Genomic DNA, 27,954 nt, shown 5'->3' with positions numbered 1-27,954 from the left:
AAATTGGGACGCAGCCTCTGTTTAACAGAGAAATTTGGTGGCGTTGCCCTTTAAGAGATCCACTTCCTGGAGACGGTTGCCCGGGTAACGGCCGCGTCCACAGCTACAGCAACAGCCTAGCCAGTTAGCATTAGCGCCTTAGTGTCTTATTTACTTGTATTTACAGCGTTTTTTCCGCTTTATTACCCATAAATAACACTGTTCACTACGGCTGAGAGCTGCTCTGCTTCACAGAGAGGATCAATCTGCAGTTTAAAGGTAAGACTGAGGGAAATATTCCCCTCAAACTGCTGCAGGGTTTACCCACAAACATTAGCGTAGCTTAGCTATAGAGTTCTGCTGAATATCAGATACTGTTATTATAACTCCATTTATTAATCTTATATGTTAGTTTTATGTCAGATAAGTTTTTTTTTAACAAACCAAAGTTATAGAACAATAATCTAAATATAATTATTTACTATTTTAAATAATTATTATTAAATACAAATATAAAACAAAACGTTGTGTTATCATTACTCTTATATATTTTATAATTGTATTATATACATATATTATGCAAGTATAAAATATATAAGCGTTATATTTTATAAACTTCAGACATTTCTTTCAAATTTAGAGAACTTATTTACAGATAATGAGAAATGGCTGAAATAACAAAAAGATGCAGAGCTTTCAGACTTTCTCAAATAATGCAAATTAAACAAGTTCATATTTATAAAGTTTTAAGAGTTCAGAAATCAATATTTAGTGGAATAACCCTGGTGGTTATTGTTTTTGTGCATCATGTTTTGGGCATCATGTTCTCCTCCACCAGTCTTACACACTGCTTTTGGACAATTTATGGTTTTGGATGTCATATTTATTGTTTACAGTATTTTTTTTTTTATAATTAAACTAAAAACATAGAACACAATACTGGGTTATTATAACCCTTAAAACATTTTATACTTGTGTTATATAGTTATAGTATAGTCATATAATATAGCTAATATATACTAATATTCATTATAAAAAAATGAATTAAACTACAACTTGCATTAATGCAGTTTATGTAGTTTGTTTTGTGTGATATCATATTTATTGTTCAAAGTAGTTTTTTTTAGGTAAACAAAAAAAAAACTTCCTTTATAAACTAAAAACACAAATTTTACCTACCTTTTTTCCGAAATGGTTATTTTATTCTTAATGTTATTTTTGTGTAATTTCCTTACTATCTACAAATTAAAAACAGAACAAAAACATATATTTTATTATTTAAAATATTATATTAAATTATATATAATATTTTTGCATCTGCTATATTTATGGATTAGAGCATAGATATAAAATTGTACATTTTTATTTTTGGTTTAATTTAATAAATGAGAAAAAAAATAAAATACAACAAACATGTTCATTTTACAAATGAATGTTCATTTTGTTCTTTTATTTATTTATTTTTTTACAAAAATGTTAATTTTATTCTTAATGTTGTTTTTTGTAATTTCCTTACTATCTACACATTAAAAACAAAACAAAAATGTCCCTATTTTATTATTTTAAATGTTTTATTTATTATTTATTTTTATTGAATCTGTAGGCCTGTGTATACTGTGTGTCTGCTGCATTCAGTGCACAAATAGGCTAATACAACAGGGAACAAAAAAACAAACAAACATTTAATTTGAGTTTTAATGCTCTTATTTATGTATCTTGTCAGTGATGAGAACGTTGTCTGACTCTGAATTAGTGAAGTTAAGAGTAAATAGGAACAACATGGCCCATAATTAGGGAATATAATAAAATAATAACTTAATAGCAGCAGACAGAGCTGAGCATGAAACAGCAGCAGATTTGAAACATGTCATTAGAGTAAAGACTAATAACTAATGAAGATTTCCATATCCCTCTGTCCTCCCACTCCAGAGCTCAGATCTCAGAGCTGCTGTCTCTCGCGGTGTCATCTCCAGCTCTCTGATCCTGCAGGGATGGAGGGGGATGATGACAGGATGAAAGAGCAGCTGAGGCTCCAGCTCCAGGCCCTGCAGCAGCAGCAGGAGAACAGGCTGCAGAAGAGGCTGGAGGAACAGGGGCAGCAGGGGGGCCGGCCGGGGGTCGATAAGCAGGACGGCTGGGATCTCTCTGTGGATGATGCTGATCTGGTGGAGCAGTTCAGTGGAAGGTTACACCACCTGTTAAAAGATGATTCAGTGGTTCAATAGCTGGGATTTACATTAGTTACTGTACATTAGTTTATGGTGCTATAAATTGTATGTCTCTCTGTCTCTGTCTTAAAGTGTAACTCTGGTGTAAAATGGACTTAGGTTGTAATGAAACATGATAACAAGTACAAACTTTTGTTGAATAGCGCACCTCCGTTCTCCCCCAGCATTCCCAAATACAGCACTTTTAGCCGATGCCCCCAACAGGCTTACAATGCAAGTGATAGGGGCATAGAGTTGAAAAAGTCAAAAAACAGGCTGCGCTCCCAAATACTTCTCACGTGCTGAATCCGCAGTAGATAATCAAAAACTGAAGAGGATCAGACAGCAGTCGTATAATATTCAATATATTTATTAGACTGACAGATAAAACACGAACGTTTCGGCGTTTTGGGGCATAGAGTTACCCATGCAAAGAAATGTATATTTAGACACCATTAACAAAAAGCTCAAAGTAGCTCCACACATCCTTTGTACAATTCTGAAGGCCCTGATATTTAAAACAAGGCACTGAGAACTTTAAAACACTGTTTATACACACACTACCTTTAGCTAGTTTATTAAATAAAACACTGTTTATACACTCAGTACCTTCAGCTTATACGCTGTTTATACCACAGATTGTATATAAGTATGGACAGGAAAACAGCACTTTGTCTCTTATGCCCTCTGGTGGCTAGCTCCAGTACAACTTTTAATGCTGCCTATTTCTATTCATTTGAATGGAATATGACTGAATTTTTAATCTTAAATTACACAGCCAGTAATTTTTTTGGAAGTTCGTTTTTTTTTTACATTCTGCAAGCCTCCTTCTCCTGTGTTAATAACCCCCAGTGTTTTTCTTAACAGTTAATGCGTTTTATAGGAGTTATTCCGTGATATTAAAAGGCGTGCGTTTTCATGAAATAAATTCTACCAACGAAATGTGTGAAGCTACTTAAAGCTTGTTGTTAATGATGTAAAAATAGACTTGGAATTTCTTGGCATGGGTAACTCTATGCCCCTATTACTAGCATTGTAACCTTGTTGGGAGCATCAGCTTAAAGTGCTGTATTTCAGAAAGCTGAGGGAGAACTGAGGTGGACTATTTTACAAAAGGTTAGACTTGTTATCATGTTTCCCTACAACCCCATCACTAGCAATACCCCAAACAGATGGAGGGTAAAAGCTAGCCCATGCCTCCTCCTCCGATACCTGTAAAGTCAGACTTCGCTTCTTTTTAACCCCTTAAAATGCCTTAAACTACGGTGGCCGAGAAAGCCCAACGCAGTGCAAATTGAAAAGCGCTGCAAAAGCACAAAACACATCCATCAAAATTACAACACAGGCGCAGCAAATAGAAAAACGCGCTGCAAATACAACCACAACACAACGGAAGTGAGTCACAACACAACGGAATTTTCCCGGGGGACCTTAAAAGATACTGTACCAGCTAAGCTGCGTCTTCAGTAACGTCTCGGACTTCACTATGTGTACAAAGGACAATAAGTGGCAAACAAGGCGTTTTGTGAAGCAGAACTTTTAATAATATGCACACAACAGTGGTAATCACAGGTAATAAACATAACTTACTTTTCAGAAGCTTGTTTGCCACTTATTGTCCTTTGTATACAGCTGGTACAGCATCTTTTAAGGTCCCCCGGGAAAATTCCGTTGTGTTGTGACTCACTTCCGTTGTGTTGTGGTTCTATTTGCAGCGCGTTTTTCTTTTTGCAGCGCGTTTTTCTATTTGCTGCGCCTGTGTTGTAATTTTGATGGATGTGTTTTGTGCTTTTGCAGCGCTTTTCAATTTGCACTGCGCTGGGCTTTCTCGGCCACCGTATTAAACGGGCTACAGGTGTAAAATAGTTATTCACATTTACATTCTTATTCACATTTGAAATCTCCTACAGCACACTTGGAAAAGCTGCCTGTTTTCTCTCTAATCTCACTCAATAATTCCAGATCAGTTACAGGAATCAACCCTAATACTGCAGGTCTGAATATAGCCGTAAAAAACAGACAAACATAAGGAAGCTAAAGGTTTGGAGGACATGAACTGTTTGATTTGTATTCAGGAAAATACTGAATTTAAAGTGCCAATTGTATATTCATTACACTTTTTAAAATAATTTCTATTACAATTACAATTCGAATTTGTAGTAACATTTATTATCAAACATAAAACCTTTTTATGAAATGCTTAAATAGAAATAAAAAAAATGTTGGCCTGTTCAGGGTTTTTTAAGCTGCTGCCAGTCACTGCAGCATCAGTATTCAGTGTTGATATTGTAGATCTTTATGGGTGTTTGTGTCTGTGCTCTCTCCAGGCTGCTGCGGAATGAGAACGAGCAGCTACAGGAGGAGCTGAGGGAGCTCAGGGACCAGAACGGCCGCCTCCATAAACTCCTCAGTGAGAAAGAGTTTGAGATCAAACACCTGAAGAAGAAGAGAGAGGAGGACAGGCTGGCTTTAGTGGGTGAGTGGGAAATATTGGGAAATTGGATGGTGCATCTCCAGGGCCAACAAAACACACCAGCCAATCAAAACCTCAAAAGATTCTTCTTTAAAAATCAAATAGAAACTAGGGGGAGCTATTTGACTTGGCCCTACACCTTACTGTTTTATGGCTGAATTCTTCATAACAAGCATAAAAAGATCGCTAGTAGTTTGTCTCAGTAGCTAGCTAGCTAACTTCCCCGTTCCACCTTAAATGGTACAACAGGCGGCAGGGCTGCAACATTTAAGGTGGAACGGAACAATAAAATAAAGTAAAATAAAAGCTAATCAAAGCTAATTTCAGCTCCCCATCACAGAGGAACTAAGGAATGGACAATAAAAAAAAATTGCACCACCTCCCCCCTTTCTGAAGATATACGATAAAATATGCCCTTAAGTTATCTAGTTAACCAGCAGCAGCAGCAGCTAGGTTACTGAACTTTAGCGCTCCTGATGACGTATCGAGTGCTTGAAGGATTTCCCAATTTTTAGGGGGAGGATTTCACCCTTTTCCCCTTCTAACTCTGTTCTAAAGGGAATGGTTACACTCGAAAACAAGGGGAAGGTGTAAGTGGTAGGGCCAAGGGGTGAAATGGGAAATGAGATTGGGCCACAGATTCAAGTTTTAATGTTCTCATCTTACATTGATTGTCCTACAAAATTGACAGCTGCAGGAATGGATATGTATTGTTTTTCTGTTGCTTTAATGAAAGATTTATCATGGGAGCTATAGCTAGGGAGTTTTTACTCGTCCTGTTACTAAGGCTACGAAATGTTGAGGACATTTCATAAAATCAATTCAGAAACTTTGCTTTGGTTGTTTTTATATGTATGAAAGAAATGCAACAGATCTTATAGGTGTTTTGAATGATTGGTTGTTTCTCAATATGAAGTACACAAGTTTGGACTCCCATACTTGGCCAGAACGGACTTGGCAAGTCTTACTCACGAGTGCATTCTCCTGAGGATGGGAGGATACGGAATAGTTGTTTTCGAAACTGGAACAGCTGCATACATGATGATTTCACCCTCCCAGTGCTGTGGAAAGCATTGCTATGAAATCTCTGAAAATAGGAGTATTTTCATATAGCCGCTTCTTTACCAAATTAACCCTTTCAGACCCTGTGTACATTACAATGGACATTATGTATTTTCTAATTTATTCATTTTTTTGTTGCACATAACACTAATTAAGACCTGTTGTTAATCAGAGTAGATTATTAATGAGCCAGTGAAAAAGTTTATAAGCCAATGAAACATTAGCTTAGCCCCGCCCACTGCACTGGAAAAAAAAATAGAGCAAGTTAAAAAACAAGGCAAATTAGGCAAATAAAAAAAAGCAAATTTTTACTAATTGTATCTGATTTTTAAGTACACTTTTTATTTCAGTGTTTAGGGATGGCTTGTGAACAAAAAGGTCAATTTAAAATCTAAAATAAAAATGTTAGCCATAGGTTTCCAATACAAAAGACATAAAAAAGTTACTTATTTTCGTTAATTGGATTTTAATGTTTATATGCAGTACAGGCCAAAAGTTTGGACAATCATTTTCTTTTTCAATGCGTTTTTTTTTATTTTCATGACTATTTACATTGTAGATTCTCACTGAAGGCATCAAAACTATGAACTGTGCTGGGATTAGAGCTGGAGTCCTTAACACTACTGGCAGAGAGGAGAGCCCTCAGCAAGCTGCTGAACATCATGGACAATGTTCACCACCCTCTGCACAGCACCATCACCAGGCAGAGGAGCTCATTCAGCGGCAGACTGCTGTCCCAGTCCTGCTCCACAGACAGACTCCGAAAGTCTTTTGTTCCTCAGGCCATAAGACTGTTCAACTCCTCTCAGCACAGCAAACTAAAGACTCTGTGAAACTTTTTCACTCCGGCCACTCTGGCCACACCATGGACACACCCCCAGCTATGGACACACTCTCAGACTTGCTGATGCCTAGAACACTTTTTATAGTTCTACCATATTTTGCACTAGTAGTTCATTCACTAGTTAATTCATCTACTGTTTACGTATCTTTTGCACTGTTTACGTATCTTTTGCACTGCTTAATTTAATTTAAATTATTATATAACTGTGTATTTGCACTTTCTGTTTGGCTGACATCAGTTATCCTCACATTATGCACATCAACTGGTGTTCACTGTCTATTGTGTTCAACTGCACTACCTCCATTCTCCATCTCCATTACACACACACACGAAGACTGTACATTTACACTGTATATTCTATTTCTTATTTGATTGTATTTATATGTATCTTTATATTTTATATTTTATCTTTTTTAACTTTGTGTATTGTGTAACCTGCTGTATCTATCTATCTATCTATCTATCTATCTATCTATCTATCTATCTATCTATCTATCTATCTATCTATCTATCTATCTATCTATCTATCTATCTATCTATTTATCTATCTATCTATCTATCTATCTATCTATCTATCTATCTATCTATCTATCTATGAATGAACACACGTGGAGTTTTATGTACTTAACAAAAAGGTAAAATAACAGAAAAAAAAAAAAATATATATATATATATATATATATATTCTAGTTTCTTCAAAATAGTCCCCCTTTGCTCTGATTACTGCTTTGCACACTCTTGGCATCATTCTCTCAATGAGCTTCTTCAAGAGGTGGCCACCTGAAATGAAAGGTTTTCCAACAGTCTTGAAGGAAGGAAGGAGTTCCCAGAGGTGTTTATTAGCACTTGTTGCTCCTTTGTCTTCTTCACTCTGTGCTCCAGCTCACCCCAAACCATCTGGATTGGGTTCAGGTCCGGTGACTGTGGAGGTTCAGCTCATTTTTTGTTAAGTACATAAAACTCCACATGTGTTCATTCATAGTTTTGATGCTTCAGTGAGAATCTAAAATGTAAATAGTCATGAAAATAAAGAAAACGCACTGAAAAAGAGAAGGTGTGTCCAAACTTTTGGCCTGTACTGTAGATTTTAAGTAAAGAATTACTTCAAACTTGTATTTCTTCTCCACCATTAAGCCAATACTGCTACAAGGTGCATTCTGGGATATCGGGCTATAAGAAGTCCACACAAGTCATCTTTCATTCATCCTCGATAATGAGGGAGGAGCTATTACTCTTCTGGGTATCTGTAGTGTACTTGGCTAACTGTGAACTTCTAAATGGAACCGTTTTTAAGCTGCAACTGCTAACATTTCCAGAGTCCCCAGGAACACAAGTACAGACAAGAACGCAGATTGAGAAACTGCCTTTTTCTTTATAATTGATTTTATTGATTTATGTGCTGAATATTCTCTGTTGAAGGCACGGCAGGCATGGCGGGTGATGCTGCAGCCACCAAGATTGTGGAACTGTCTAAAAAGAATCGAGAGTTTGCTGCTGAAATCGAGCGGGAGAAAGCCAAAACCAAGCAAATGAGCAACAGAGTGAAAGAACTAGAAAAAGAGGTAAAAAGTAAATTCTTGCTTTATAAAGATGGGTGCTATGATAATATAAATCTGTACAAAATAGAAGCCAGTCTACTGCACTGCAGGATTTCAGTGTTAAATCTGTAAAAGGCACAGATGTAGAGTTTGACATAAAATCGTACCTTTTGTCTCTGTAGCTGCAGAACTTTTCGTTACTGAGCTCTGAGCTGAAGGCTGGTCAGACGCTGGAGCTGAGGAACACAGAAGAGGAGGTAAAACATTACTGATCACTAATAAAACGTTCACTTTTAAACATGTGATAAAGTGATAGTTGAGCATTTTTTTCACATTTAATCTTTAACAACACCAAATGTAGACAAATATAGCTTATTTTTTTAGTTTGGACTTGGAGATACACTGCAAGCCCAAATATTTGTGAGCACAACTTCTAATTAATGTAGCAATCAGCTACTTACATTTGCAGCCATTGCTGACACACAAGTGCAAATGCACATACACACACACACACCTCCTCACCTCCTTCTACAGATGTGTGGTGGAGAGCGTCGTGTGCTCCAGCATCAATGTGTGGCATGGAAGCTGCTCTGCTGCAGACAGGAAAGCTCTGCAGAGGGTGGTGAAGGCTGCACAGAGGATTGTTGGAGTTAGCTTCCCCAGCACCACAGACATTTACACCTCCAGGTGCAGGAAAAGGGCCACCTGCATCAGGAAGGATCCCACCCACCCAGCACACGCACTTTTTGTCCCACTCCCCTCAGGCCGGAGGCTGCGGAGCATTAAGTGCAAAACAACAAGACTCAGAAACAGCTTCATTCCGGAAGCTGTAAGACTCTTAAACTCCACTTAACAACACACTGCACTGACACCAAGGACAAATTACTGTTTACTGTTTACCAACATGGTCACTTTACTTGCACTGAGACACTTTATCTCCACTGCTCTAATTCACATTATCATGCTGCTATAGCACACTTGCACTCTGGACTTCATGTTGCTGAACCTTTCTACTCTCTATTTATTTTTTTTATTCTTGGGATATTTATCTATCTATTTTGTATATTCTATTTCTTTTATTGTATTCTTTTTTTTATCTATATATCTATTAATAACAGCTCTTTGGGTGTAAAACTGGATTGTGAGATCACAATTTCGTTCCACCTCATGTACCACATGTGATGCGAATGACAATAAAATCTCCTTGAATCCTTGAATCCTTGAACACACACACACAGCTTGGAATAATACTGCTTCCCTGCTTTACCATGGATTATAAAGGCCAAAAGGCCCAAAAAACACTATTTTTATTAATGAGATAGATTAATGAGATAGATTAATGAGATAGATTAATGAGATAGATTAATGAGATAGATTAATGAGATAGATTAATGAGATAGATTAATGAGATAGATTAATGAGATAGATTAATGAGATAGATTAATGAGATAGATAGATAGATTAATGAGATAGATAGATAGATTAATGAGATAGATAGATAGATAGATAGATAGATAGATAGATAGATAGATAGATTAATGAGATAGATAGATAGATAGATTAATGAGATAGATAGATAGATAGATAGATAGATAGATTAATGAGATAGATAGATAGATAGATAGATAGATAGATAGATAGATAGATAGATAGATAGATAGATAGATTAATGAGATAGATTAATGAGATAGATTAATGAGATAGATTAATGAGATAGATAGATAGATAGATAGATAGATAGATAGATAGATAGATAGATAGATAGATAGATAGATAGATAGATAGATAGATAGATAGATAGATAGATAGATAGATAGATAGATAGATTAATGAGATAGATAGATAGATAGATAGATAGATAGATAGATAGATAGATAGATAGATAGATAGATAGATAGATAGATAGATAGATAGATAGATAGATAGATTAATGAGATAGATAGATAGATAGATAGATAGATAGATAGATAGATAGATAGATAGATAGATAGATTAATGAGATAGATTAATGAGATAGATTAATGAGATAGATAGATAGATAGATTAATGAGATAGATAGATAGATAGATAGATAGATAGATAGATAGATAGATAGATAGATAGATAGATAGATAGATAGATAGATAGATAGATAGATAGATAGATAGATAGATTAATGAGATAGATAGATAGATAGATTAATGAGATAGATAGATAGATAGATAGATAGATAGATAGATAGATAGATAGATAGATAGATAGATAGATAGATAGATTAATGAGATAGATAGATAGATAGATAGATAGATAGATAGATAGATAGATAGATAGATAGATAGATAGATAGATAGATAGATTAATGAGATAGATTAATGAGATAGATAGATAGATAGATAGATAGATAGATAGATAGATAGATAGATTAATGAGATAGATAGATAGATAGATAGATAGATAGATAGATAGATAGATAGATAGATAGATAGATAGATAGATTAATGAGATAGATTAATGAGATAGATTAATGAGATAGATAGATAGATAGATAGATAGATAGATAGATAGATAGATAGATAGATAGATAGATAGATAGATTAATGAGATAGATAGATAGATAGATTAATGAGATAGATAGATAGATAGATAGATAGATAGATAGATAGATAGATAGATAGATAGATAGATAGATAGATAGATTAATGAGATAGATTAATGAGATAGATTAATGAGATAGATAGATAGATAGATAGATAGATAGATAGATAGATAGATAGATAGATAGATAGATAGATAGATTAATGAGATAGGTAGATAGATAGATTAATGAGATAGATAGATAGATAGATAGATAGATAGATAGATAGATAGATAGATAGATAGATAGATAGATAGATAGATTAATGAGATAGATAGATTAATGAGATAGATAGATAGATAGATAGATAGATTAATGAGATAGATAGATTAATGAGATAGATAGATAGATAGATAGATAGATAGATAGATAGATAGATAGATAGATAGATAGATAGATAGATAGATAGATAGATAGATAGATTTAATTTAGCAGCCAGTAGCAGTTACACAACACAGTGGAAACAAACAACAATAATAGGGGAGGTACAGTAAGAAAGCACAGTAAAATATATATGAATTTTGAAGATTCTTGAAGAAGATTTGAAATATTAACTATATCTTAGAAGATATAAGTAAAAGTAAAAAAAATGCTGAATAAAGAATATTGACATAAATATATATATATATACAAAATCTATACAAAGTGTGAAAGCAACCAGCTGTAGATTTGAGGTAGTGCAGTAATACAGAATAAATTAATTATAAGAGATAACTGAGCAGATATCAGCAGATATGACAAACACTAAACATAGTATTGTATTTAAGTTAAGTGTGAGTAGAATTCAGGAGTGTGAATATACAGAATGTACCATAAAGAGTCCATAGTGTCCAGGAGTGCAAATGTACTTGACGTACAGTATAATGTCAGTAGAGACACAGAGTGCAGATCTACGTGTTGTACAGAGTATGATTATTGTACAGATAAAAATAGACTGTGATTTAAAAAAATCATATGAGACTCATTCCTCATCCATCCTCCCCTCTCCTCCCGCTCCACTGGGAGGAGTTGAAAAGTCGGATGGCTCTCGGGACAAAGGATCTCCTGAGTCTGTCTGTAGAGCAGCTCTGTGACAAGAACCTGCCACTGAAACTGCTCCTATGATCCATGAAGATGCTTATAAACCTATAGATGCTTATATAACGCATAAAGACTTACATTCAATTACTACCAAAACAATATTATTTTTAATATTATATTTTCCAATACTTACAAAAACTGAACTTTTTAAATAATTTATAATCTTAAATTTACTGTATGAAATGTTGTCAGGTTGCTTTACCTGAACATCTTTGATATACTGTAAGCCAATAGTCATGAAGGCTGGTCTGTTTAGGCCTTAAAGGAGAACTCCTGTGTAAAATGGACTTTTGTTGTAGTAAAACATGATAAAAAGTTCTTACCTTTGATGGGTAGCACACCTCCGCTCTCCCACAACGTTCAGAGATCCAGAAATTTTATCAGTTTGTCCAAACACTCTTCAGACTGGGAGACACGGGGCATAATTTACCCTGATAAATCACTTTTTACACACTTATCACCATTTAAGTTAATAACTTAAAAAGTGCACAAGAAGCTCATTAAAAACCACTGTTTGCATATAACACTAGCTTCTGTTCTGAGCACCGCCATTACTGTTGTAAGAACCAACCAAGGAGATTTGGATGCAAACGCAGGCAGGCTTTATTAATCCAAAACGCAAGGCAAAAATCGTAATCCAAAATTACAGGCAATAGTTCAAAACCAGGAATAGATCACTAGGCAAAATCGTAGTCAAAAAACAGGCAAGGATCAAAAAACCAGATATAACAAACACAGACGTAAACGCTCGAAAAGACACTAGAGTGGCAATATCTCGCAAGTAGACTCAGTAAATGTCCCAGTATAAATAGTCTCAGTAATAAGCTGATGTCCCACAGGTGTGTGGGAGGGGCGGAGTCAGCTTATTAGTACTCCGGCGAGGCTGATCTTAAAGGTGCAGGTGTGACAACTGTACTGATACAGACATAGACATACATAGATTCCGCATAGCATAGCAGCCAGCACCAGGAGGCAGGCTATGCAGAGTCTATGTATATATATGTCTATGTTATTATCAGAGTTCTCCTTTAATTACCCAGTATTGAGCTGTGGATGTGAACTGTGTTCTCCATCCAATACTTTATGATAGGATGAGTTAAGGAGCTTGGAATGAGATGAGGTGGTGATCGTCCAACATTATGACCTCACTAATTCTCTTGTTGCTGAAATCAAATCCTCACAACAATGCTCCTCCAAAATCTAGTAAAAAGTTATTTCTGGACAGTAGAGACTGTTACTCCAGCAAAAGCAGAATAAACTTTTTTAATACCCTTGATTTCAGAATAAACAAATAAATGAGCAGGTGTCCCAACACTTTTGTCCACATATTGTGCAAGTGGAATGTAGAATCATAATTTTAAATGCTACGTTGCCAATAATATATGAATTATTATGTTATTGTGTCTGTTAACAGGCCAGTCCACTGGTGAAGACCCTCCAGGAGAAGTTATCCAGCGCCCAGTTTAAAATGACGGAATACCGCAACCAGATACAGGCTGTCAAACAGGAGCTAAAGATAGCCCACAAGGTCAGCAGCCCATTCATTACTGCTCCTTTAATCAGTGGCCTTTTCATCAGCAGCCCATTCATCCCTAATGAACAATGGAAAAGCTAATAACAGCTAATAATCTGGGTTTTAATTGGACCTGAGATTCTCAGCTGCACTTGTGTTACTCTAAAAGGTCCAGGGAGACTTTAATTACCCTATAAATTCTGTTTACTGTACTGTAATGAAGGTATGGGTCCTGGTTCACAATGTAACTCAATTTAATGAGCAGAAATGTAACTCAAATATTGTTATATGGAGTTGTTGGATGTAATGTATGAACTGGTCTGCTGCAGGTTCTGAGCTGTGAGGTTGGTGAGGATGTGAATGTGCTGCAGCTGGTGAGCAGTACGGGGAGCTGGCGAGGCCGAGCTCAGCAGATACTGGCCCTGCAGAACAGAGTGAGTCTGAACAACACACACACACACACACACACACACACACATAAAGTAACAGTGTTTTTTTTAATAAACCCAGAGCGTAAACTTTATTTTAAGTAATATCCCCCTCTACTGTCCAGGGAGTGTTTTACAGTTACATGGTGTCAAGTGCTTATCTTACAGTATGAACTATTTATGTTATATTTATGTATTTATTTCTCAGATTATAACCTACAACCTGGGACTAAATCAGTTAATATACCTGATCTAATCATATCAAATAAAAAAAAAAACTTTATCACCAATACAAAGTCAATATAGGAGAAAGCTAGCAGTGAAATGCTTTGAGAACTTTTTCAGCCACAGGAAAACAAGAAATGATAATAAATTATATATATATATATATATATATATATATATATAACACTAAAGTCATCCAAATTATGAAACTTTGCACATCTCTGCTGGATTTTCTCAGTCAGTTTTATGAGGTCGAGTCACCTGGAATTCAGGCTTTCAGTTAACAGCTGTGCTGAACTCATCAAGAGTTAATGTTCTAACCCAGATTATAGCAAGAATTACTCAATTTAGTAAAGAAAGAAATACTTTAAGAAATGAACGTCAGTCATGAACTTCAAGACCATTAAAATGTTATGATGAAACTGGCTCTCATCAGGACTGCCCCAGGAAACAAAGGGCAAGAGTTACCTCTGTTGCACAAGATAGGCTAATGATTAGATTCTTTAATTATGCAGGTGCGAGATCTGGAACAGCAGCTAAGCTCCGCCTCCAGCAGGAAGATGCCAGGTGACCTCAGCTTGGAGGAGGAGGGCATGCTGGGAAATGGAGTCCACCTGAGGAACCAAGATAAGAACCACAGCTACATCCGTTCCATGGAGAGAGACAGGAAGGAGATGCTGGAGGTACACTCTGACAAAAAAAAAAAATAATAATAATCTGAGGATATGAGGATATTTACTATGAATTACTATATTTAACATGACATGATGCTAAAACAGTGGGTGCTGTGGGTGCAAAGATCACTTTATATGTTATAGAGTATTAGGTATTATAAAGTTTCAGGTGTGAAAAGGGGCATGAACCACAGTCCAGACCACCAGTACCAGAGTTTAGTCTGACATATGCTTACACCTAATGATTTTCAAGCGATTTGGTTCTTTCCCCGGTAACATTAGTATTTTAGCTAGCTCATCACTAAGGTTAGCTTGCTTGTTGCTAACGTTAGCTAGCTTTTCGCTAAGGTTAGCTAGCTTGTTGAGATAATAAACATGTTTAATAAATACACATTTTGCAAGAATGATGCTCTTTATTGCATTAGTTCTATCTAAAACAAAGGCAAATGTATAGCAGTGAAGTGTGATTATTTGCTATACAAGATTGTAGCAAAAAAAGGGGAGAGAAAAAAAGCTTATATTTAGAGCTTAACACAAAATGTATTCTATTAACAAATATCAAGAACAAACAGTGTGGCTGAAAAATAAACTGTTGATGGTGACAAATGTTGTTGAGTCTCTGATAAATCACAGATTGACTGTAATTTAGTTATTTGTAATTTAATATGTAATATTTATTGTATGTAAACTCCACCAGAAGCATGATGGGAAATTATCTCAGAAAGAATGTACTAGTTGCAGTCTTGCAGTTAGTGATTTCCAGTTTTTGAAAAATCTTAGCCTGTGAGTAAAAAGTCTTTAAATGTGAGAGAGTGTCAGATTTCAGTCTGTTAAAAGTCGTTTTAGAGTCTTTTCAAAGTTGTGTAGTGTATGGACAGTTTAAAAGTGTTGGAGGTGGTGGAACGAACTTCCACTGTGTGTCATAAAATCCCTGAGAGTCACTTACTGTCTTCAATTGCCGACTGAAGACTCATCTTTTCAAAGAGTTTCAACTAATCTAAAAAAATAATAATTCTCCTAGGCTTCTAAACATTATCAAGCTTGGTGTATCTCTTATTCCTAGTCTCTAGAAACTAGCTATGCTCTGGATAAGGGCGTCGGCTAAATACCTTAAATGTAATTGTAAATATAAATGTAAGTGTAATCAGCAGACAGGAGGCTTCATGAGGTCCTGATAGCATCAGTAATTATGTGTACAGCAGACATTTAGTGTCCAGTAGGTGAAAAAGCTAATTTATTCTCCTTACCTGAGAATGAATTGTTATAAATGGTTTTCTGTTCCAACAAATACATATATATATAAATATATAAAGTTTGTTCTACAGTCATGCTCCAACCAGCCAGATAACATCATGCCATGATTTGAACAATTAGGGTTGGTTTTGGATTGGTTTCCTGGACTTTGATTAGGCCCAGTCATATACTATATTTCTCTTTCCATGTAAAATCTCCATTTTAAACACTTTAAATGATCATACAAGTATCTTCCTCAGTGTGAAGATCAGATTTGACCTGAATAATGATCTGACAGACTTGCCTTATGCATAAAACACAAGATTTGAGCTCTTCTACCCCAAATGTCATTTAAACATCTGGCGAGCACTGATGGATGATGATGGCACAACTCGAGAGAGGAAATTGAGTTTCTTTAGGATTTATTTCAGAGATAAAGCCTTTACCAGGTCTAGGTGCTCCCTCAAACTATATTAAGATGATTCACACACATTCAGTAATAAAATATATTCGTGTGGATGAATGAAAAGGTAATATTATAGAGATACTGAACTATATTTATGATCTGCTGCTGTTTCCTATGGTCTAGAGTGTAATAAATGACCAACCTCTGTAGAGATCGCTCATTTTCTTTCATTATAAAACACATGATACAAACATGTGCAGGAAGAGATACAGTATTTTATGGCCATTTTCAAATATGAATTTATTTATTTATTTGCAGTGGATTCAGAAAGTAGAGAAAGAGATGCTTTCAGTCCTTGCAAAATCTTTCAGGTTGTGGATGTGACTTTGAATGGATATAAGTGTTATATTCCCCATAAATCTACAGGTAATAACACAATGGCAAAAAAAAAATATTATTTTGTTGTTTTTAGATTAGATTAGATTTTGATTAATTAAAAATCAAAAACGCTTTTTGTAGTTACATAAATCTGGATAGAGCTTAGAACAGTCTTTGTGAGCCTGAGCCCGATTTAAACACCACATTTTTTTAAGAAGTAGAGCATTAAAACTAAGCTTTTTACAATCATTTCGGACTGTTTGAAAGAGTGAAATCTGTTCAGAATTATGTTAAAGAACATTGCAACACTGAGTGACTATGTGTAGAGCGATGGGTAAAAATTACAGTTCATTCAGGTCTAGTTTTAATATGAATATATATCTATATATCTCCATTTGTCTGTGATTTAGATGTAGCTGATCTGTCTGTGATCCTCTCTTTACAGAAGCTGAGTGCAGATCATGATCTCCTGCTGAATGAACTCTCAGACCTGAAGAAGAAGCTGGAGGCCAGCAAGGCCAGAAACCGCGTCCTCACCACCGAGCTCAGATCTCTAAAAACTCAGATCAGCACACTGCTGGACAAGGGCAAACACGACGACGAGCTGGTGGACGCACTGCTGGTGAGAGTCCATAACTGTCTATTAAATACACTTTTTTAGTGATTTTATTCAATCAATATTTATCATTTTTAATATCTGCTGGTGTTATAATACTCGAGTCCGGTCTCGAGACCAAAAACGAGCAGTCTCGGACTCGTCTCAAACTCGACCTTGTTTGGAATGGGTCTCGTCTCGGTCTCGGGGTGAAGTGGACTCCGAGTCGTCTGTCTGAGGTGAAGTTCATTAGAAACTGAACCTTTTTTCTATCATTACTGAACATTAACAATGAATTCAAACAGACTGTGTGTCTAAAATCTGCACACGGACTGGATAACAGCAAAAAAAACAATCAACTCCCGCTGTCGTTTTGGAATTTTGAATAGTCCGATGTTAAGTTAAATGTGTTGTTTTTCACGGGCTCGCTGGAGTTATACTCTTTGTTTATGTAAATCATCGTGAACTTGTATGCAGGACTTCCCGAAAGAAGTCAGCCACATTTCAATAACAGAGACCTCAGAGACCACCACTAATTTCTCCAGACATTTAGAAAAAAAAAGAGAAATAAGTACAAACTAGAAAGATACATAATGTTAGCAGCGAACTAGCTAACATATTAATGTTATCGGGGGACAACATATTAATGTTGTCGCTAATGTTACCGACCTTGGCGACAAGCTAGCTAACACACAAATGTTACCGGGGAGAGAACTAAAGCTAGCGACAAGCTAGCTAACCTTACTGACAAGCTAGCTAAAATACTAATGTTACCAGGGAGAGAACTAAAGCTAGCAACGAGTTAGCTAACCTTAGTGTTTGCTTGCTAAAATACTAATGTTACCAGGGAGAGAACTAAAGCTAGCAACGAGCTAGCTAACCTTAGTGTTTGCTTGCTAAAATACTAATGTTACCAGTGAGAGAACTAAAGCTTGCAACAAGCTAGCTAACCTTACAACAAGCTAGCTAATCTTAGTGATAGCTTGCTAAAATACTAATGTTACCAGTGAGAGAACTAAAGCTAGCAACAAGCTAGCTAACCTTAGCAACAAGCTAGCTAACCTTAGTGTTAGCTTGCTAAAATACTAATGTTACCAGGGAGAGAACTAAAGCTAGCGATGAGCTAGCTAACCTTAGTGATGAGCTGTTTGAGGGCAAATTGGGATTGTTTTTTTACATTTTATAATAAAAATGAATGAAATTCTGATGAAGTTTTATAAAAGAAACAGATTAAGCACAATTTTTATAAATAGTGAAGATTTTTATTGATTTTATTGCCCAACCATTTCAATTTTATCCAATAGTGAACTAGTAAAGCCTTTTTTCAATTTCAAAAATTTTCCCCAATAAACATGTTTATTCTATCTCTCTAATATTGTAATCACTCTAATATATATATATCATCATTACATAATGTATTCACATATATACAGAATCAGTAAATCCCTACTATCAGCTTCCTGGGGCCTTATATTTTTGTTAATGAGTGTACATAAATGAAAAATAATAAATTAACATGCACATCATCAGCACATTTCCAGAACATGATGAATCGGGTTAATAGTTAATTTACCAAACATCTGGCTGTGCATGTGTGGGCCTGTAATTGATCATGGCATATTAATCAAATGTTTATGCTCGTTAATGAGTTTATTTTAACGAAGGAAAAGGATGAACATGAATGGAGTCTGATTTAAATCCAGCCGGGAGGTACACTATTAGCTTTCAAGAGCCAGTGATGTGCCCTAATGTGGACAGGAAGTGCTGAAGTGAGCCAAACGAGCTGCGGTGTAGCGTTCCTGATTAAACAGGAGGAGACATTCATTAAGGCCGAGCCGACTCGCCTCACACAGCTAACCTGTGTCTCACAGAAGCAGCAGGCTCAGCTGCAGGCCATGCTCGGACAGCTCGGCCAGAAGAAGAAGCTGCACCAGGAGGCCCAGCAGGGCCAGGGCGCGCAGCTGCACCAGGAGGCCCAGCACCACAGTGTCCTCGTCAAGCAGCTCAAACAGATGGTTTCAGAAAGGGAGGCTAAAGTCCAGCAGCTGGAGCAGGAGATCCAGCAGCTCGCGTTAAAGGTAAGACCATCTTTAAAGCAGCAATGTGTAATATTTAATTTATGTAGTATTTGTGATTTGGGAAGGAAATAATATTGTAATTTATGGTATCAGTGTCAGAGTGGTCTGGTAGGTTCTTTAAAGCTGTAGTACATTAGAATTTATACAGTATTTTTTGGCTCCAAGACTCCCCTATAAAAAGGGAGTGGGATTCACTTTTTCTCCACACAGTACAATAAAATCACGCTTTGAGTGCCCCATCATGGACAGCTGTACACATGCATTTCTGGACAAGCTGAAGCTGAGAGATCCAGATGCAGCATGAGAGAAGTGAGAAGCATGTGGAATGAGATGAAAGAGTAATATTTCAGGATTTTACACACTTTTACACTCAAACACTGGCATTAGGCATGGTGTCAATAGGTTAATGTCCTGTTGGGGAGTTGTTATATTATTGCCAGTACTTTTTACAGAGCATTTATTTCCAGAAAATGAGGAATGGCTGAAATAACAAAAAAAGATGCAGAGCTTTCAGACCTCAAATAATGCAAAAAACAACAACAACAACATATTATTCATATATAAGTTCAGAAATCAATATTTGGTGGAATAATCCTGGTGTTTTTTAATCACAGTTTTCATGCATCTTGGCATCATGTTCTCCTCCACCAGTCTTACACACTGCTTTTGGATAACTTTATGCTGCTTTACTCCTGGTGTAAACATTCAAGCAGTTCAGTTTGGTGGTTTGATGGTTTGTGATCATCCATCTTCCTCTTGATTATATTCCAGAGTTTTTTTAATTTGGTAAAATCAAAGAAACTCATCGTTTTTAAGTGCTCTCTTGTTTTTTTCCAGAGCTGTAAACATATATACATATAGGGGGCCCATCCTCCTTTGGTCCTTTGGTCTGAATTTTGAAAGTGAAAATGGCTGGTTAGAGTTCACTCCAACACTGAAGGTGTCCCTGGTTTTAAAGACCAGTATACGGTATGTTTCTACCTGTCTGTCTCTACAGAAGCAGGAGAATGGAGGTGAGACAGAGCTGAAGAGGATGAGTAGCTCCGCCCCTTCTACTGCAAAAGAAGAAGCTGGCAGGAAGAGCAGTTCTGCCAGGTACTACAGTCTTCTCACTATAAGAAGGAAGCAATGCGACATGGCTTTTCACTGATGGACAGTTCTCTATCTGAAATATCGATGGACCAGACCTGAGGGTATTTTTTGCGTGTGTTTTTTAGCAGATCAGTCTCTAAACTTGGACATAAACTCATTGAGTCGGCTCCAGCACTGTCGCATGGAACCAGCTCTGATATCAGGTCTTATTATCAATTTTTTTCCACAGTTTTTTTAGAGCTGAATGATACATTAACTTTACAAATGTCACAGGAAATTAGCTAGTATTGCATCACATTACTTTTGCCTTAAGCCAGATGCTGCCAGGCTCAATAATTAAATAAAAATTAAGTAAAATGAGCAGTAATTGGTATTGCTTCAGGACTATGTGTCTCTGTATCAGAAATAGTATCTGGTCTGTATGTATGATTGTTATTAACACTACTTTGGTGTAAATCAGAGATTCCTCTGAAGCCTCCTGCTGTACAGAGTGTGCTGCTAAGCTGGCGTCTCTGCAGGCCCAGTGTCTGGAGTACAGGGCATTGTACCAGGCTGCTAATGTGGAGAGAGACAGGCTGCTGGAGCTGAACAAGCTGCAGGAGAGGAGGTATGATCACGCCACTCACCTGGAGCCCTCATACCTGCTCAGCCAAGAGCATAAAAACTGTTAAACTAATTAAACTGGTTTTATTGCAATCAACAAAACATTTTCTGGCAAGTCAGTTTCATTGTGATAAGAAGATTCTATGTAAACAACGTTTTTTGGTAGAATCACATTGCAGGAAAATACAATCATCGTACAGAATGAGTAGAATCACCCAAAAGGACAAGTAAAATCACCCCACAGGAAGAGTAAAATAACACTGCAGGACAATTGCAATCACACGAAAGGACAGGTAGACTCACACAACAAGACGAGGAGAATAACATTGCAGGAGAAATAGAATCACCCAAAAAGACATGTAGAATCACTCCACAGGACAAGTAAAATAACAAAGCAGGACAAGTAGAATAACACTGCAGGACAGGTAGAATCACCTAAAAATACCTGTAGAATACCTCCATGGGATGAGTAGAATAACACTGTAGGACAGATAGAATGACACTGCAGGACAAGTAGAATTACTCCACAGGACAGGTAAAATAACACTGTAGGACAAGTAGAACCACACTGCAGGACAGGTAGAATATCACTTCAGGACAAGTGGAATCACCCAAAAGGACAGGTAGACTCACACAACAAGACAAGTAAAATAACACTACAGGATAAGTGGATTCACTCCACGGGAGGAGTAGAATAACTCTGCATGACAAGTAGAATCACCAGAAAGGACCTGTAGAATCACTCCACAAGACAGGCAGAATCACATTACATGACAAGTAGAATAACACTGCAGGACAAGTAGAATAACACTGCAGGACAAGTAGAATCACCAGAAAGGACCTGTAGAATAACTCTGCATGACAAGTAGAATCACATTACATGACAAGTAGAATAACACTGCAGGACAAGTAGAATAACACTGCAGGACAAGTAGAATAACACTGCAGGACAAGTAGAATAGCACTGCAGGACAAGTAGAATAACACTGCAGGATAAGTAGAATAACACTGCAGGACACATAGAATTAGACTGTAGGACAAGTAGAATAACACTACAGGACAAGTAGAATCCCCCCGCAGGACAGGTAGAATAACACTGAAGGACAAGTGGAATCACCCAAAAGGACAGGTAGAATAACACTGCAGGACAAGTAGAATCACAAAAAAGGCCGGTAGAATAACACTTTAGGACAAGTGGAATCACACTGCAGGACAGGTAGAATAACACTGCAGGACAAGTGGAATCACCCAAAAGGACAGGAAGACTCGCACAACAAGACAAGTAAAATAGCACTACAGGATAAGTGAAATCACTCCATGGGATGAGTAGAATAACTCTGCATGACATGTAGAATCACCAGAAAGGACCTGTAGAATCACCCCCCAGGACAGGTAGAATAACACTACAGGACAAGTAGAATACACTGCAGGACAGGTAGAATAAAACTGCAGGACAAGTAGATTCACCCAAACAGACATGTAGAATCACTCCACAGGACAGGTATGATTACTCAACAGGATAGGTAGAATAACACTGCAGTACAAGTAGAATCCCCCAAAAACACATGTGAAGTCACCCCATGGGATGAATAGAATCTCAAAGACAAGTAGAATCACCAAAAAAGACCTGTAGACTTACACGACAAGACGAGTAGAATAAAACTGCAGCAGAAATAGAATCACCCAAAAAGACATGTAGAATCACTCCACAGGACAGGTAGAATCACACTACAGGAGGTGTAGAATCACATTTTAGGATTGGTAGAACCACCCCACAGGACTGGTAGGATAGCACTGCAGGACATGGAGAATAACAATGAATAATGTGTAGAATTAATTACTATATTATATTATTTTATTTGAAAGTACAAAGTGCAAAATATTTTATTTTGTTTATTTTTTGCACTTACAATACAGTTCACTTAATTAAAATGAACTCAGATCATCTTGATAAAAGACTAAAATATACTTTGTGATTTCTGCTTTATTAAACATTGTTTAGGCTGTTTTAATGTGATTTCTGTATTTAGTGAATTTGTTGAACACATTTATAGCAGAGATCAGTGAGTTAGTCCTGACGCTCTCTTGCAGTGTGGAGGAGGGGAAGAGGAGGTGTGTGGAGACTGAGCAGAAACTTCGGGATGAGCGGCGCAGATCTGTGCTTCTGGAACAGCAGCTGGAGAAGATGAAGCTGGACTCAGAGAAAGGGTCCAGCTGGAGAGCGAACCGTAATAAAACAGGTACTGCCATCACCACATCACATGCAGGAAAGGATTACACCACAGGACAGGTAGAATCATACTGCAAGACTGAAATAATCACACCACAGGACAAGGAGAATCACACCACGAGATGAGTAAAAGCTCATTTTAGGACGGGGAGTATCACACCACAGGACAGGTAGAATAATACTGCAGGACTGATAGTATCACATTTAGAATGGAAAGAATCACACCACATGTTGAGTAGAATCACACCACAGGACAGACAGAATCATACACTGCATGACTGAAAGAATTACATGACATGATCTGGAGAATCACACCACAGGACAAGTAGATGAGGATAGAGTACACAGCAAGACTGCTAGAATCACATGCTGCAATAATTTTAGAACCACAACCCAAGATAATAAAATCACACCGCAGGACAACTAATATTACATTTCAGGATGTGTAGAATAAGACTGCAGGGTGGTTAGAATAACACAGCAAGACTGTAGAAACAGTGCAAGGTGGGGAAAATAACACCACAGGACAAGTAGAACAAGACTGCTGGGTCGGTAGAATAACACTACAAGACAGTTAGAATCATACTGCAGAATCACTTGACATGATGTGGAAAATCACACCACAGGACAAGTAGATGAAGATAGAAGGGAACACAGGAAGGGTACAGTATTAGCAATACTGCTAGAATCACACCAAAATATGGATAGTATCACATCACAGGACACCTAGTATTACATTTCAGGATGTGTAGAATAAGACTGCAGGACAGGTAGAATCACACCACAGGATGGGTACACTAACACAGCAAGACTGCTAGAATCACATCACAATATAGATAGAAGCACACCACAGGACGACAGCTTGTATCACACTTTAGGATATGTAGAATAAGGCTGCAGGGTGGGTAGAATCACATCACAGGACGAGTAGAATCACAGTGCAGGACAGGTAGAAGCACACCACAGGACGAGTAGAATCACAGTGCAGGACAGGTAGAATAACACCACAGAACAAGTAGAATCACAGTGCAGGACAGATAGAATAACACCACAGAACAAGTAGAATCACAGTGCAGGACAGGTAGAATAACACCACAGGACGAGTAGAATCACAGTGCAGGACAGGTAGAATAACACCACAGGACGAGTAGAATCACAGTGCAGGACAGGTAGAATAACACCACAGGACGAGTAGAATCACAGTGCAGGACAGGTAGAATAACACCACAGGACGAGTAGAATCACAGTGCAGGACAGGTAGAATAACACCACAGGACGAGTAGAATCACAGTGCAGGACAGGTAGAATAACACCACAGGACGAGTAGAATCACAGTGCAGGACAGGTAGAATAACACCACAGGACGAGTAGAATCACAGTGCAGGACAGGTAGAATAACACCACAGAACAAGTAGAATCACAGTGCAGGACAGGTAGAATAACACCACAGGACGAGTAGAATCACAGTGCAGGACAGGTAGAATAACACCACAGAACAAGTAGAATCACAGTGCAGGACAGGTAGAATAACACCACAGGACGAGTAGAATCACAGTGCAGGACAGGTAGAATAACACCACAGAACAAGTAGAATCACAGTGCAGGACAGGTAGAATAACACCACGGGACGAGTAGAATCACAGTGCAGGACAGGTAGAATAACACCACAGAACAAGTAGAATCACAGTGCAGGACAGGTAGAATAACACCACAGAACAAGTAGAATCACAGTGCAGATGTAATATTTCATGATAACAGTCTCAGTGTAGAACAGGATTTCTGTGATATCAGTCCAGCTCTGTCAATCTTATTACTGATATTTTTTTAATAAATTAAAATAATAATTTTTATTTTATTTTGATTATTATGTTATTATACATTATATTTATTTACCTGTAGCACCATTAGTTTCCACATTATAAAAGCTGCAGGTATCTACAGTATACTGTATTATAGGGGTGATGATGGTAACAGGTGATATATAGTGGTGATGTTTACAGGACTATGAGTTGTGTTGTGTTTATTACAGGCGTGTCTTACAGTGGATTAAGTCTTACTGAGAATCAAGAGTTCCTGACTTCCAGAAGAACGTCCGAGCCGAGACGAGACGCCTAACACACTCCGCACACAGTGACTCCGCACACAGTGAGGACATTTACCCTTCACCTGCACAGCTTTTACACACCTCCTCAGAAATACTCCCACCTGCGCTCTGTTTACAGCCGCCGGGTCACTCAGGAACATTCGGGAACTTACTCTTGTTGACATTCTTTGGTTTATGGTTTGGAAAAAAGGAAAAAAGAAAACTTGCCATTTTTAATTAGTTTTCAATCAGAATACTGTAACTTCTGGTTCTCATAATTTAAAATAATGATTTAATTATTTTAAATTGTATTATACTTACAGTAAAATACTTCAGACGAAACTGAAATCAGAGTTTCACTTTTTATATCCTGTTATTCATACAGTGCCAGTCTTTTCATTTAATGCTTTAATTTTATTAATTCCATTACATTATTCCAATGAATACAGGGTTTGAAAGGTCATGAAAATTCTCTGTATTCTCTTTCTTTCTCACTGCTTCCCTCTCTTTTCTCTACTTCTGTTTTGCTCTGTCTCTCTACTTCTCACTCTCTTCTCTCTCTCTTTTTTCTCTACTTCTGTTTTGCTCTTTCTCTCTACTTCTCACTCTCTCCTTCTCTCTCTTTTTTCTCTACTCCTATTTCTCTCGACTTCTCACTCTCTTCTCTCTATCTTTTTTGTCTACTTCTGTTTTGCTCTGTCTCTCTACTTCTCACTCTATTCTCTCTCTCTTTTTTCTCTACTTCTCTTTTGCTCTTTCTCTCTACTTCTCACTCTCTCCTTCTCTCTTTTTTCTCTACTTCTTTTTCTCTCGACTTCTCACTCTCTTCTCTCTCTCTCTTTTTTGTCTACTTCTGTTTTGCTCTTTCTCTCTACTTCTTTTTTCTCTCTACTTCTCACTCTCTTCTCTCTCTCTTTTTTCTCTACTTCTGTTTTGCTCTTTCTCTCTACTTCTCACTCTCTCCTTCTCTCTTTTTTCTCTACTCCTATTTCTCTCGACTTCTCACTCTCTTCTCTCTCTCTCTTTTCTCTACTTCTGTTTTGCTCTTTCTCTCTACTACTTTTTTCATTTTTTTATTTTCATTTTTTTATATGTTGTTGTTGATGATGATGATGATGATGGTGGTGATATGTTTTGATTTCAATGGTTTGTAGATTTTGGAGGATCATGTTAAACCCATATAGCTGTAACGGTAGGGTAGGGTAGGTGTGTTTATTAGAAGCAGATTGGGGTGAAGCGATTATTCAAGTAATACGAGTTACTCGATTAAAAAAAATTGATCAATTAATTTCCTGTGCCTTAGTTAATCATTTAATTAATTTTAATTGTATCTATCTATCTATCTATCTATCTATCTATCTATCTATCTATCTATCTATCTATCTATCTATCTATCTATCTATCTATCTATCTTTAATACTTAAAAGAAATCCTAAGTTGAAATAATTTAACTTAATTTATTTAATTATTAAATTATTACTTGTGGTATTTGTATATTTTGTGGGGGTTTTTTCTATTGTGTGGAAAAGAAAGTTGTGAATTAAAACATTAAACCAATTGGTCATTCATTATTAAGTGAAATTTCTTATATTCTGAAATCTCTTATTTTATGTTTTATCCGATTACTCGATTAATCAAATCGATTTTTCGATAATCGATAGCAGCTGCCCCAGTAGAGAGAAATAAATAGAAACAAGTATACAGATAAAGTATACAGATAGAGTGAGAAGGAAAGAGAAAGAAATAGAGATAAGTAGAGAGAGATATGTTGTATAAAAGGGTTTTGTTACACAGTGAGAAATATTAACTATTAAAGTTATACTGCAACACTAAAGACATGCTTTATTGATTCTGACAGCTCTGGTATTTCTGCAGGCTTACTGTCCAGCAGGAGGAGCTGGAGGCTTTGGGAACGTCTGTGAGAGAAGAAGCTCTACAGATCTGAGATCAGCTGAGATCAGCAGAGTTTATCACAGGAGACTGAGCTCAGGACCAGTACTAACTCTACAGAACTACAGATATACAGTCTTCAGATACTTTACCTTCTAGACTTTGGATTTTCTGGGATTCATACAAGTGTCTGAAAGAAATACAGTCGTCTTAATTATGCTTAAATGTAAATACATATAATGATAATTATATTTATTTTATTTTATTTATGTATGTGTCTATTTCTAATGTATTTATTCATCATATAAGCTTACCTTTATCATTCCATTCATATTAATAATACAGTGCATTTCATCGCTGTCCAATGAAAAACACTTATCTCCAAAACAGCAACTTTGCAGGAGAGAGAAAAAACCTTGTAAACTTTCAATAGAAGTCAATGTAAAAAGAGTTTATTTCAGGTCATTTTGAAGAGTTTCTATTGGTCCGTTCATCAAGAAATTTTGGCACAGTGTAAGGGACAGTTTGTCTGTTCAAATTATGGAGTAAACTAAAAATCGACAAAAATGAAAATAAGTGTTTTTCATTGGACAGCGACGATATAGTAGATACAGTACCAGTCACAGGTTTGGACACACCTTAAATTCAGTGTTTTATCATTATTTTAAAATGTTCTGCATCTGCAAATCATATGGAATTATTTATTAAACAAAAAAGGGTTAAACTGGA

At 36.7% G+C, this 27,954-nt stretch overlaps 1 protein-coding gene across 2 annotated transcripts; it reads left to right on the top strand.

The window, feature by feature from the left end:
* Positions 1-70: 70 nt before the first annotated feature.
* ccdc13 (coiled-coil domain containing 13) lies at positions 71-27,954 on the top strand. 2 transcript variants are annotated; one of them, XM_022685364.2, is made up of 16 exons: positions 71-258; positions 1,909-2,164; positions 4,514-4,662; positions 7,985-8,127; positions 8,286-8,360; positions 13,212-13,325; positions 13,640-13,744; positions 14,479-14,646; positions 17,100-17,276; positions 19,121-19,327; positions 20,325-20,422; positions 20,548-20,622; positions 20,880-21,026; positions 23,114-23,262; positions 25,282-25,397; positions 27,211-27,954. In XM_022685364.2, exons 2-15 carry the CDS (start codon positions 1,971-1,973, stop codon positions 25,365-25,367), a joined length of 1,887 nt encoding a protein of 628 aa, XP_022541085.2. In that variant the 5' UTR covers positions 71-258; positions 1,909-1,970; the 3' UTR covers positions 25,368-25,397; positions 27,211-27,954. The 2 variants fall into 2 exon arrangements, with proteins under 2 accessions (XP_022541085.2, XP_049337892.1); XM_049481935.1 differs by having other exon boundaries at positions 20,545-20,622.

The sequence above is a fragment of the Astyanax mexicanus genome, chromosome 8, assembly GCF_023375975.1.
Source record: "Astyanax mexicanus isolate ESR-SI-001 chromosome 8, AstMex3_surface, whole genome shotgun sequence".
NCBI classification, from domain to species: domain Eukaryota; kingdom Metazoa; phylum Chordata; class Actinopteri; order Characiformes; family Acestrorhamphidae; genus Astyanax; species Astyanax mexicanus.
This window is presented reverse-complemented; position numbering and strand designations above follow the sequence as displayed.